This window comes from Festucalex cinctus, chromosome 18, assembly GCF_051991245.1.
Source record: "Festucalex cinctus isolate MCC-2025b chromosome 18, RoL_Fcin_1.0, whole genome shotgun sequence".
Lineage (NCBI taxonomy): Eukaryota > Metazoa > Chordata > Actinopteri > Syngnathiformes > Syngnathidae > Festucalex > Festucalex cinctus.
The window spans coordinates 20,766,025-20,780,461 of record NC_135428.1 but is presented as its reverse complement, the minus strand read 5'-3'; the positions used below and the strand labels follow the sequence as shown (position 1 = coordinate 20,780,461).

The 14,437-nt window shown below is 45.3% G+C and overlaps 1 protein-coding gene across 3 annotated transcripts in view; it reads right to left on the bottom strand.

Annotated features, from left to right (window-relative positions):
- The window catches only part of slc8a2a (solute carrier family 8 member 2a), a 92,131-nt gene that overhangs the window by 19,092 nt on the left and 58,602 nt on the right, over positions 1 to 14,437 (bottom strand). For all 3 annotated transcript variants that reach the window (XM_077505657.1, XM_077505660.1, XM_077505658.1), the window contains 5 exons: positions 12,743 to 12,880; positions 4,796 to 5,023; positions 4,451 to 4,726; positions 2,492 to 2,923; positions 611 to 972 (listed from right to left, as the gene is read on the bottom strand). In XM_077505657.1, coding sequence (XP_077361783.1) covers positions 611 to 972; positions 2,492 to 2,923; positions 4,451 to 4,726; positions 4,796 to 5,023; positions 12,743 to 12,880 — 1,436 coding nt within the window. The remainder of the gene's footprint in view (positions 1 to 610; positions 973 to 2,491; positions 2,924 to 4,450; positions 4,727 to 4,795; positions 5,024 to 12,742; positions 12,881 to 14,437) is intronic.

Genomic DNA, 14,437 nt, shown 5'->3' with positions numbered 1-14,437 from the left:
CGATCCATGACTTTTGTGATCTACTGCACCACTTGTTTGGGTACAAAAAAAAAGAAAAAGAATTGCAGTATGTCAAAATTTAATCACTGACGGCGAGGCAACATCTTCAAACTTCGTTCAACATCTGAAGTTGCTCAAAGAACGGTAATGTCAGTTGTTTATCGTCTAATTATTGTTGCTGTGTAGTTAATGAGACTGTAATCTCATTGGTAATACATTCCAAACACGGCAATCTGATGCACCACTCTGGGTTCACTCCCTGCATTCCCTGACTCCTACTTTAAATGGTCACCCGAAATAATATAATTGCGATATTGTTAAAAAGACTCGAAAGGACTTCAAACTCGAAGTGTAGGACTTGTAACTCGCTTGAAGTGTCAGTCTTGTTCTCTGGTACTTTAAATACAACTGTAGTGGTAGACCTTGGTCGGGAAGAACATACTGTAAATCGCCCATAAGGACCCTAACCCTAAACCCCATTCAACACATTTGGGATTAACCGGAACTTAGATAGCGAGCCAAAGCTATCTCCAACATTAAAAGGGGGGGACCAATTACACACACTCTACATTGTTTCAGCCATTGCCTTGAGTTGCTGTCTTTGTCTCACCTGGTCTGTTCATTGGTAAATTCCAGCTCACCCTTGGCCTGCTCGTAATCCACTCCAGCTTTGGCACTGCCGTCCTCTGTGTGATATGGTACAGAAACGGTACCCCTGGAGCCTGAGTTCCTCACCACTGTCACCATCAGTGCGCCTGTGCTCTCACTCACCCGCAAAACCCCCTGACCAAAGGTGAAGATGCCAGCATGGTCATCATCCAAGATAGTGACAGTGGCAACCAGTGGCTCCACTAGTCTGCCGTTGGGTGAACATCCTGTCCCTTCATCACCACCCTCCTCTAACCTCAGATTTTGAAGTCGGACAAAGAAATGTTCATCCTCTTCAAAGATGTCATCATCCAAAATCTTCACCTAGGAAAGACTTTTTTTAAATTCATACCCAAAACCTTCTTCTGTTCATTTCATCTACAAATGTGATTATAAATGATCGGAATATATCCCGCCGACTCTTATGATATGATATATGCAACATAAACGTAAACAAAACAATCATGTTCCAATTACAGATAACTCAATTGAGTCTACAACATATAACAACATCATAGACTATATTTACATGCAGGCAATAACCCTTTTAAAACCCAAATATTGGCAATATTTGGGTTTTGTAAGGCCATGTATGCGCAATAACCCAAATATGCTCTTATTCAGGTTTTTAAAAACCCGAATAAGACCCCTTTGGTTACCCCTTTCAAAACCCGAATTCTTGCCCATAAAAACACATTCGGAATACCTCGATTAAACGACGCATTGTTTTTTGCTGTGCACATGCTCTCTATTTTCTTCTTCATCTTCTTCTTCTTCGCTAAGTTTAATTCGCAAGGAATCTTGGTCTTTGTAGGAACGACTTGTATGCGCAGCTCCGTCCCATTCGCTAAAGGAGCCTCGCTTGAATTCATTGATTTCTCCGCGGCGTTTTCATATTATTTTGTGTCTCTACGGAGAAAACGCCACAGTTTGTGGATATTATACAAGTATATAAGTCAGTGCTCCTGGAGTGTAACCCACCGGAAATACTCAAGCCGGTGTCAACAAACATGACGCTCACAGCAAAGAACAACACTTCTGGAATGAGGAGGAAACCAACTGCTTTATTTAGCATGATGAATGACATAAATATGCTTTTTGTTGAAGATAAGTAAGTAAGTTAAAAGCAGAAATTACGTTATTTACGTAATTACATTGTCCGCCCGTCAAGGTCTGAACGGGATATTACAGTTGAGCCAAATGAGCATATAAATGGGAGTAACTGTCTGCCACGCATGTAAACGTGTTACATCGATTGTTTCAGAAACCGGAATTCTAAGGAAGCGTAGAGCTGCCAATGTGGAGTAAACATTTTTGGCTGGCGAGTATGTTCAAACATACTCACAAGTATGTTCGAGCATATTTGCGACTATGTTAGAACATATTTGCGAGTATGTTCGAACAAATTTGTGAGTACGTCCGAACATATTTGGGAGTATGTTCGAACGTATTTGCCAGTATATTCGAACGTATTTGCGAGTATGTTCGAGCATATTTGCGACTATGTTAGAACATATTTGCGAGTATGTAAGAACATACTCGCCAGCCAAAATTTTTTACTCCATATTGGCAACTCTACGCTTCCGTACAATTCTGACCTTAACCCAAATATTGAGTGCATGTAAACAAAGTCATAGAAAGATACACATTTTGTCACATTTTAATCTAATCTCGCATTCAGAAACGTTTTGTGACCTGTTTTGTATACAAAAAAACAAAACAAAAACAAAAAAACTACGTTGTACCAATAATTATGAAATCTGATATCAGCCCGTTCCTCCAGTGGGATAGAACTAAATACTACATGAATAATATTAAATAACTTTCATTATTTTTTGCTCACCTTGATCTCTTTCCGCATCTCTCCTGGCTTAAATATCAAGGTTCCTTCATTAAATTCATAATCAGCCCCAGCATTGGCAGAACCATTTTCTGTACAGTAGTCCACATAAAAGGTGTTCTGTGCTGCACCCCCATCAAGGATCACCCAGAGGCTCAAAGTACCACAGTTCTCTGTGCACAGATACTGGGCACTTTCAAAACAAATTTGAGCGCATGTGAGTTTGTCATCCCTCTGACCTGCGCGGCGTGAGTGTTCAGCAACATGTTTCCTTAGTAGGTTTCCAGCACCTATCAACAAGCGAGTTGCCTGGATACGGTAAAAAGCTCGACTCTTCTTCTGCTGAACCAAAGTGGAGTAGTTGGCCATTTCAATCAGCTGGTCTAGGTTTTTCTCTGGGTGTTTATCCCTTAGGTCTTTTAACATACGAACCACCTATAAATTAAAGGAAATAATTTATATAGTTTAATCAAGGTCAACAATGACATTCAATGAACTAGATCAGCTATTGAAGCAATTGTCAACATTGCATGTGAATGCTAAAAGATGTGGCAAAGCAAAAAACTCAATTAATAATAAATCAAGGGAAAAATAGTGGATGCCATCAGAAAATTCTGACTGAATGTTTAGAAAATTAAAGAAATATATATCATCATTACATCCAGGAAACAATAATGGGATCACTTAAAGGTGACTACCGATGCTATAGTGTTTGTCATCAATCTCTCTGAGTGTAGTAGCCTGTCTCCTGGCATCACCTCCACACTCATGACATTCGGCTGACAAGCGCTGCAAACCTTCTAAATATATATTATATTTGCATTAGCTATTTATGTTTAACATATTTTCATGACTATAAGGCGCACTTCAAAGTCTTACATTTTCTCAAAAAGCGACGGTGCGCCTAATAGTGACGTGCGTCTTTTGTGTGCACCACGATCCAAAATCTGTCAATGTTGTTGTGCGAATTCGGTAAGCGCTCCACTTGACTGTCCGTGCGAAAACATTTCTGCGGACAGTCAAGCGTAGCAGTGCCGACATATTGCTTATATAAAGGAAATCCGGCCCCGATTGAGGACTGGGAGGCTTGACAACCCAAAAGACTCAACTGAAAGATGACGTGAGTCTTTCTCATGCCTGCCGGTCTTCAACCAGGGCCAGTTTCCTGTATATAAGATACAGTTGGACATTTTGGTGCTGACTGCTTTCACTTTATGAAACTGCTAGATTTAGCGGGAGTTACGCCACAATTTGTGAATTGATGCTTGGACTAAACGTGTCTGCTTGCACTAATGTTGGAGCTTTCGCAAAAGCCGGCATAATTTCTGAGGGGCTGCACGGTAACGAGACTGACTCTGACAATACTACAATGACGAGAGGGAACCTGGCATGTTTGATGGAGAACAGCCCAGCTGTTAGTTTAAGATACAGAAGATGAGGACTTTGAGGGAGTTGTGGATGAGGATTGCTCAAAAGTAACGTGAGTACATTGTTAAATACTTCAAGTACAACCAAACTCACTGTTTACATTGTTAAATACTTCAATAAAGGACAACAATAAAAGACTAGCTAGCGTATGTTTTAGCATGCAACCATGCTACCATATGTTTTGAGCTAGCATATGATTAACCGCGCCTGTGCCCAGTAGTGTGGTGCGCCTAATGTGTGTGCTAAATACAGAAATAGCACATGTAACTGAGACTGCGCCTTTTAGTATAGTGTGCCTTATGGTCGTGAAAATGCGGTATTTTAGTGTTGTCATGCATCTATGTAGTTCAATGACTGTAAACAGATGCGTGACATGAAATTTAAAAGGATAGCCCCCCAAAAATATCTGGCACGGGCTTTATATCTGGATTGGGCACCTAGCCCTGCAAATAGGGCCTAATATAGTCTTTGAGAAAAAAAAAAAACTATCGCAACCTTCTGTACTTTGACCAAAACATCTTGTTGCTTCCTTACCTCATCTTGGTTCTGTTCCATCTCACTTGGTGTTTGTACAGACACGGTCACACTTGAGGAGTTTCTAGGGCACGAAATGCCATCTGAGTTTTTTCCTTCCATGATATCAAGGCTTTTGGGTACAATGTCACCTTCCATTTCCACCACAATACCATGTCTTTTGTCAGCACGGTATCGTTTGTGAAGGTATTTGTAGAAGAGCAAGCGACGGTCAGCGATCCAAGCCAGTAACACACACACCGGAAAGTAAAGCAGTGTCACTGTGGCTTCCCACACCTTGTAATACAGACAGTGTTAGTTTTTTAATTATTTGCACAATTACAAAGAGAGTGTGTAGAAACGCACCTCTACAATCCCAGGCGATATGACAGCTAGTATGAGATAGAGCCAAATGTAGGCAAAGATACTCCAGAAAGATGTAATAAAAAACACTCGCAGGTGTTTGATCTTCCGAGACTCTCCATCAGGGATCACCCACACACATATGCCGATAATGACAAACATATTGAAGGCAGCACTTCCAACAATGGTGCCAGGGCCTAGCTCCCCTGCGTCAAAGTTATGCCCGCACACCTGTCAGTTGGGAAAAAAAAGATGGATAATAATAAATGTGACATGATGATCTTAAACAAAACTGGGGAAACTATGCAACAGTATTTATCAATTAAGGCCAAAACAATTCGGATCACTGCTTCATTTTGATCGAAGTTGTTGTTTACAGTGGTGATTTATGTTGACTTATTATTTGTATGAGGGATGCACGATAATGCTATTTTCAACCAATACGGCAAACCAATAATTTAGAACGTGCGGATGTCGATAACCGATGAGCCGATAAATGATACAAATACATTTAAATACATTAAACAGCACCATGATGCTGAATTTTATTGATATCCCTGCTTTAAAGACAACCAGTACCTCATTTTGCGTTTGCCAAAATAAAACATCCATCCATCCATTCATATTCTAAACCATGTACTCCTCACATGGATCGCGGAGGTGCTGGAGCCTATCCCAACCGGTTTCTGGCAGTAGGCGGGGTACACCCAAAACTGGTTGCCAGCCAACTGCAGGGCACACAAAGTCACCACACAATCACACCTAGGGACAATTCAGAGAGCCCAATTAACCTGCCATGCATGTCTTTGGAATGTGGGAGGAGACCGGAGTACCCGGAGAAGACCCAAGCAGGCACGGGGAGAACATTCAAACTCCACCCAGGAAGGCCGAAGCCTGGACTCGATCTTGCGTCCTTAGCACTCGGAGGCGGACGTGCTAACCAGTCATTCACCGTGCCGCCCAAAACAAAATAATCATGTATAAAAAATGCAATGAAAACTGTGAGGGTAACATTTTGGGGAGACACAGTAAAGAAAGGCCACACTGGCAACTGCCATGTCGCCGTCATGCATCTTCTATTTTTTTTTAATGCTTTATTTATAACAAGATACAAAAACAGTCTTCTATGAACATGAGGTTGCGTGCATTATGACATCACAAATATGTGACACTACCATAGGAGAGGGGAGGTGTTGAGGAGTTGGACACAACTTGAGCCACAACAACAGCTGGACCAATGTGGCATGTCTATTATTATTGGCGGATTTCTTTATTATCAGGTTTATCTGTATGATTTCAAATTGGTTGATCATTGACGATAATTATCGGTGGATTTCTTTATTATCTGGTTTATCTATTTGACGCCAAATTGGTCCATAATTGCCGATAATTATCGGCCACCGATATTATCGTGCATCCCTAATTTAATAACTAAATTCTATCTAGTTAAGGTTTTTGTAAAATCATTATCAAATAACATGATACAATGTGGTCATCAATGACATTTATTTTTGTTAAAACACTGACACCTAATAAGATGCCCAACATGCAATGAATTCCGGAATCAACTTCTCTGTTTTATGTGGATTTTTTTTTTTAAACAAACGAGGCAGAGTAACCAGATTTATAATTGTGATTCACTCAAGGGAGTTCTCCACAATGTCAATCTGGGACTGCTCCACGGTGATTTGCTCGGGAAAGGTAGGACATTTTGTACAATATTTCTGATTGGACGATGCAGCATCTTGTGCACGTTTGTTTTGACAAATCACGGCAACAGATAAAAATGTCGTCTTCATTCTCGACTTTGGGGAAAAAAAACCCCAAACATCTTTACCAGGTAAAAATGCATGAAGCGCCTCTCACTGTTAAACATTCACCAAGGAAACGGTTATTCTGCGAGAACAGAATTAATTGCAGCGTCCATTTGTCTATGTTAGTGTAAGAGGATTTATTTTCACATTGATATATGTATTTGTTGGGATCTATTTGTTTCTAATTTGGGGGGACGGAACTATTGTTAATGAGCTCATTTGGCGGAATGATACATGGAAAGGAAGCGGGAGTAATTGCGACCGTTGTGTTGTTGTGACTTGAGAGCGAGATGACGCAATAAAGTGTCATGGTTCGGTTCTCAGCCCTGTTGTGCTTGCTCTCTTTCAGTGCCACTAACGAGGGAGGCGTTCCCCAGCGCCGCACCTGCTACGCGGTAAGCAATCAGGGCTTTAAAAGGACTCCGAGCTGCTCTCTCCGGCTGTCGGATTATTATTTGCTCACCATTGTGTCCAAGTGTTCTCCGCGTACTCCTGTTTGGTAAAGTCATAGTATCTGTTTTGGTCCTCGGTTAGTTTTGTATTCACGTGTGTGTATCCGCGTCGCCTTTTGTTGTTTATTCCGTCTTTGTCTCCGCATCATATTTCGTGTAGTCCTTGCCGGGTGCAAGTGTTTTGTGTTCTCTATTCTATCCTTGCCTTTTGCAAGTGCTTTTTGTTACATTCGCGTTCCTTGCCTTTTGCAAGTGTTTTGTGTTACATTCGCGTTCCTTGCCGTTTGCAAGTGTTTTGTGTTACATTCGTGCTCCTTGCCTTTTGCAAGTGTTTTGTGTTACCTTCGGGTTCCTTGCTGTGTGCAAGTGCTTTTTGTGATTCTCGTTATCTTGCCTGCGAGCAAGATTTGCTTTTTCGGTTTACCCAAAATAAATCGAGATTGTTTTCCTCCTCTGAGCCTGCATTTCTGGGATCTGTTTTTCACCGGCTCAGTCGAGCCGTTACAGAATAATCCGACCATGGATCCCGCAGACTCAGAGAAGGTGGGAAGGGCGTTGGCCAGTCAGGGGCAACGGGTCGGGCAAACCGAGACTTTATTAGCCGGACTCCAAGAGGTAGTGGGCAGGCTTGCTCACCGTTGTGAGGAAATGTTTGCTAGGCTCGTGCAGCTCAGTTCTCGCGTAGTGCCAAACCCGGAACTTTCGCGTTCGGACACTGGCACATCGGCGCTCCCGGAACCCGTTTTGCCCCACCCGTCACGCTACGATGGACAGCCTGGAGGTTGCGGTCAGTTTTTGCACCAGTGTTCTCTCATTTTCGACCAGCAACCATTTACGTACGCTCGTGATCAGTCCAAAGTAGCGTTCATTATGAGCCTCCTGTCTGGTCAAGCCGCTACATGGGCGATGGTGGTGAGCAACGCACGACCAGACCTTCGGTCTTCTTTCCCAAATTTTGTTGTTGAGTTTCAACGCGTGTTTGATCATCCAGTCAAGGGGAAAGAGGCCGGAGGTTGGTTGTTAGATTTAGTACAGGGGGAAAGATCGGTCGCGGATTACTCGATCGAATTTCGTATTTTGGCCGCCGAGAGCGGTTTTGATGACTGTGCGTTGCGTAGTGTCTTCCGTCGGGGACTGAACACTGGACTTAAGGATGAACTGGCAGTCCGCGACAACACTAGCTCTCTTGAGGATCTTATTGAACTCACCATTCGTCTGGATAACCGGTTGCGGGAACGGTACCGGGAGCGTGCTGGTGAGCGGCATGGAGCGATCGCCAACAACGACATGTCCGGACTCTCTCTCATCGACGTCGCGGAAGCGCGCACCCTTCCGGGCTCTCCAGCCAACGAAGGGGAGCCCATGCAAATCGGAGGTGGACGCCTACACTCCGAGGAGCGTCGTCGTCGGTGGCTCGCTGGCCGGCCTCTACTGCGGTCAACCTGGACACCGGCTGGCTTCGGGTCCAGCTAGACCTCCACGCCGGACGCGACCGGCCACTTGACCGGGAGGCCGAGCCAACGAGACCCAGGGGTCCGGAATGGACACAAATCAGGGTAAGCATGAGCCGGGGGGAAACCGAACCAAGCCCATCGTTGAGGTCTACTCTCAGTAATAAGCGGCTAGAATTGTCGGGGGAGCTGTCAGGATACGGGTTGAGTCTTAGGGTAATTGCGCTTATCGATTCGGGTGCGGATGATTGTTTCGTGGATCCGTGTGTTGTGGAAGCGTTGGGAGGCCCGGTGGAAACCTTAGAGAAGGTCAAGGAGGTTTTCGACCTCAACGGGCGCCTGCTGGCGGAAGTACGACAGTCTACCGGTCCTCTCATCCTGAGACTTTCGGGTAATCACGTGGAGAGAAGGAGGTTTTTTATTATGCCGTCCCGTTCTGCGCCCCTAGTGTTGGGCCTTCCCTGGCTAAAAACGCATAATCCAGATATCGATTGGGAGAAGCCGGCCTTAGAGAACTGGAGTCCCTTCTGCCATGCCCATTGTCTGTAGTCGGCAGGAGGGGCAACATCGGTACCAGCTAGCTTAACTCCAGAACCGGTATGCCTTGACCACGTCCCCGAGGAATACCATGACTTAAGTAAGGTATTTAGCAAAGATCGCGCGCGAGCGTTGCCGCCCCATAGGCCGTATGATTGTGCGATTGAGCTGATTCCCGATGTGCCATTGCCGGGTTCTCGCCTATATCAGGTGTCCCAGCCGGAACAGGACGCCTTACGGGAGTATATTACCGAGTCGCTAGCTACTGGTCAGATACGCCCGTCAAAATCTCCCATAGGGGCAGGTTTCTTCTTCATCGAGAAGAAGGATAAGACACTCCGTCCTTGCGTCGACTATCGCGGTCTGAATGATATTACTGTGAAGAATAAATATCCTCTTCCCCTCTTAGACTCTGCATTCGCCCCGTTACAGTCGGCCAGAATTTTTACTAAGCTGGACCTGCGAAGCGCCTATCATCTGGTGAGGATACGGGAAGGGGACGAATGGAAGACCGCCTTTAAGACCCCACTCGGACATTTTGAGTATTGTGTAATGCCTTTTGGTTTGACTAACGCCCCAGCAGTGTTCCAATGTTTGATTAATGATGTCCTCAGGGACATGCTGAACATTTTTTGTTTTGTTACCTAGACGATATCCTGATCTTCTCACACGACGTGCATGAGCATAGGCAACATGTCCGCCTGGTCCTTCAGCGTCTCTTAGAAAACCGACTATATGTCAAGGCAGAGAAGTGCGAGTTCCACGCTAAGTCTGTGCAATTCCTGGGTTTCATCATTGAGGGAGGGCAACTACGGGCAGATCCGGTTAAAACTCAGGCCGTGGTCGAGTGGCCGACCCCCAAGAATCGTAAACAGCTACAACGATTTCTGGGGTTCGCTAATTTCTATCGTCGCTTTATTAAGGATTATAGCTTACGGGCAGCCCCCCTTACTAAACTGACGTCGAGCAAAGTACCTTTTAGGTGGTCCCCTGGCTCCGAAAATGCATTTGTTGAATTAAAGCAGCAGTTTGTAAACCCGCCAGTGCTCATCCACGCTAATACGGATTTGTCCTTTGTGGTCGAGGTTGACGCGTCGGATTCAGGAGTGGGGGCGGTCCTGTCCCAGCGGTCGCCAGAAGACGGGAAGCTCCATCCCTGCGCCTTCTTTTCCCGGCAACTGAGCCCCGCAGAGGCCAACTACGACGTCGGGAACCGGGAACTGTTGGCGATTGTCTTGGCGCTGCAAGAATGGCGACACTGGCTGGAGGGCGCAAAGGAACCTTTTAAGGTTTTGACTGACCACAAGAACCTGGCATACCTTCGGTCAGCCAAGAGACTCAACTCTCGACAGGCACGCTGGGCGTTGCTGTTCACACGGTTCAACTTTGTCGTGGACTACCGCCAGGGATCCCGGAACCAGAAGCCAGACGCTTTGTCCCGGATACACGATGTCGCCACGCCTGAGGCCGGAACTTAACCGGTCCTACCTGCACATTGCTTCGTGGGTGCGGTCCGATGGGAGGTCGAGAAGAAGGTCACGGAAGCACAGGAGGGGATCGCTGTTCCAGAGTAGTGCCCAGCCGAGAAACTGTTCGTCCCTGACCCAGTGCGGGCTGAGGTCCTACGGTGGGGTCATACCTCTCGAGTTGCCTGTCATCCAGGGATTAACCGAACTCTTGCTCTAATCGGCCAGCGATTCTGGTGGCCAGACATGAAGAAAGACATTACTGAATTCATCAAGGCATGTACCGCTTGTGCGTGCGGGAAATCCTCCCACCAGCCGCCGATGGGATTATTAAGGCCGCTACCCATTCCGTCGCGGCCATGGTCGCATATCTCCCTGGACTTCATCACCGGCCTTCCTCGGTCATGGGGAAATACGGTAATTATGACCGTGGTCGACCGGTTCTCGAAGCTGTCTCACTTTGTTGCCCTCTCCAAACTGCCGTCATCCTGGGAAACTGCACAACTCCTCATCCGTCATGTATTCAGACTTCACGCCATCCCGGTGGACTTGGTGTCCGACCGCGGACCTCAATTCGTCTCCCAGGTCTGGAGGAAGTTCTGCAAGCTGTTGGGCGCCACAGTCAGTTTGTCTTCTGGGTATCATCCCCAAACCAACGGCCAGACAGAGAGGGCCAACCAGGACCTCGAAGCGGCCCTGCGATGTGTTTGCCTGCACAACCCAGAATCCTGGTCTTCGCACCTCTCCTGGATCGAGTACGCCACGAACACTCTGCCATCGTCGGCGACAGGACACTCACCCTTTAAGGCGGCATACGGCTATCAGCCACCCCTGTTTCCGTCTCAAGAAGGTCCCATTGAACTACCCACCATTCAGCATCACCTACGGCGGGCCCACAAGGTATGGCGGGAGACCCGAGCAGCACTATCCCGCTCAGCGGCACGTAACAAGGAGATTGCGGATCGTCGGCGGCGACCGGAACCTGCTTACCAGCCAGGGGACAAGGTCTGGCTCTCATCCCGGGACATGCGCCTGGCAGGGTGCTCGAAGAAATTGGGTCCGCGCTACATCGGACCCTTCGAGATTCTTACCGTCATCAATCCAGTGACTGTGAAGCTCCGTCTTCCACCCTCGCTCAAGGTGCATCCAGTGTTCCACGTTTCCCTTCTCAAGCCAGAGACTCCCAGCCCGCTGAATCCACCTGCACCAGCTCCGCCTCCTCCCCGTGTGGTCGATGGGGATCCGGTCTACACGGTCAAAGAAATTTTGGACTCAAGGCGCAGGGGCCGGGGCTTCCAGTACCTGGTCGACTGGGAGGGCTACGGACCTGAGGAGCGGCAGTGGGTTCCCCGCTCCTGGATCCTGGACCCGTCGTTGCTCGACACCTTCCATGCAGCACATCCAGATAAGCCAGGTGGTCCGCCAAAGGGCGTCCGTTAAGGGGGGGGTACTGTCATGGTTCGGTTCTCAGCCCTGTTGTGCTTGCTCTCTTTCAGTGCCACTAACGAGGGAGGCGTTCCCCAGCGCCGCACCTGCTACGCGTTAAGCAATCAGGGCTTTAAAAGGACTCCGAGCTGCTCTCTCCGGCTGTCGGATTATTATTTGCTCACCATTGTGTCCAAGTGTTCTCCGCGTACTCCTGTTTGGTAAAGTCATAGTATCTGTATTGGTCCTCGGTTAGTTTTGTATTCACGTGTGTGTATCCGCGTCGCCTTTTGTTGTTTATTCCGTCTTTGATTGTCTCCGCATCATATTTCGTGTAGTCCTTGCCGGGTGCAAGTGTTTTGTGTTCTCTATTCTATCCTTGCCTTTTGCAAGTGTTTTGTGTTACATTCGCGTTCCTTGCCGTTTGCAAGTGTTTTGTGTTACATTCGTGCTCCTTGCCTTTTGCAAGTGTTTTGTGTTACCTTCGGGTTCCTTGCTGTGTGCAAGTGCTTTTTGTGATTCTCGTTATCTTGCCTGCGAGCAAGATTTGCTTTTTCGGTTTACCCAAAATAAATCGAGATTGTTTTCCTCCTCTGAGCCTGCATTTCTGGGATCTGTTTTTCACCGGCTCAGTCGAGCCGTTACATAAAGTTGTACTGGAGATATTCCCTCTCCGCATGCTATTTTCATTCCCACAACCTTCGTTTGGAGTGATCCACGTTGACTTACACTTTTGTCTTCCCGAAAATCTAGTGTTAATTAGGTTTGTTCGTCTCCCCCGCTGTCTGTGTTTTTAAAAATATACCTCGATGACAGAAAGCAAGATTTCAGGAGCAGAGGAGCCCAGAGCCATGAGTGTAAGGTTGGAGACGGTCTCATTCCAGATTCGAACTGTGGTTACTGTTATCTCTCCATTGGGTTTGGTAATGGTTATCTCCTTCACCTACAAAAGAGATGTTTGTGATTATTATCAATTGTCATCGGAGTGTCTATAATGGGCCATGATTACTAGAAGACACACATTTTATCAGGACTGAATGACAACAATGTGCCGCAGTGTATATTATATCAATGTATGAATCAAGGTCTTGATGATGGATGCCTCTTAAATGTATTCTGGGGATGGAGATTAATAAACCATGGCTTCATGCCCTTGTATCCTCTTGCGGATGATATAGTCGGCTGTACATGTGACGTGTGCAATTGGAGACGGCGTTGCACCTGATTGTGTGTGGCTATCATGTGTGACCCCTGCCCCTCCACATAGCTGTGCCGCACAGTCAATGGGATGCTATTAAAATATTTTGATGACAGATAAGATGATAATGATAATAATTTATTCAATAAATTGGTTTCTATAAGGATTTAGAGGGATTGCCCCACATAGTTGTAATCTTTATGAAGGAAACATGAAGACATCTACATCACAATACTTGGGACTAGGGATGTCGCGATAAGGGCAATATCGTGATATCGTGATATTAAAACTGCCACAATATCATCGTCGTCGTCATGTTCACAATATTTAAAAGGACCACATCTGTTAAAAAAGTCAGGTTGATTTCCATTTGTGCAGTTCTAGCACTCTCTAGTTTAAGTTTATTAGTGCAATTTAATTTCCATTAGGGATGTGTTGGCCTTCGATGTTTAAAATCTATGCTAATTGTCAGGTGAAGGGGAACCTGCTTGTGAAGTGATCAAAGTGTGCTTGCATTAGCAAGTAAGTGCCTCAATATTCTTATTAGAGATTGTAGGTGGTTTATATGCATTGCTGTTATGTACAAAAGCACAATATTGTGCTTTTTTTAGTAAGAGCTCTTTTTTTTTTACACTATTGTGATCTTTTTTAAATATCGCCAACCCCCGCACAATATTGTGATAATGATCTTATCGTGACCTTCATATCGTGATAATATGGTATCGTGTAGGGCTGGGAATCTTTGACTGTCTCACGATTCGATTCGATTCGATTACGATTTTTGGGTCTACAATTCGATTCAGAATCGATTTTCGATTCTCAATTCAAATGATTTTCGATTCAAAATAATTTGATTGACAAATGATTTCTGCTTCAATTTACAGATATGCACAACATTGTCATGATCTACTCCAGTCTGCTTTGCAAGACAAAATGACAAATAGAGACATTAAAGTGTCTTTTTTTTTTTTTTTTTTTTTAAATTTATTAATATTGTATTTTAAGTGCCTTTTTCCACAAAAACAGCATGTGGGCTACAACTGCCTTTTCCCCTTCTTCTTCATTTCTAATTTAAATAAAATTGATTTTTGGATATTAATATCAATTCGATTCGATTAATAAATGAGAATCTCGATTCTTTTATGAATCAATTTTTTGGCACACCCCTACTATCATGATGTTTGGATATCGTTACATCCCTACTAGGGATAGACCGATTATCAGCCGATCGGCACCGATAGTTGGTATTTTGACAAATATTGGCATCGGCCATTTTTTGAATCGGAAGGCCCTTAGTGTGAA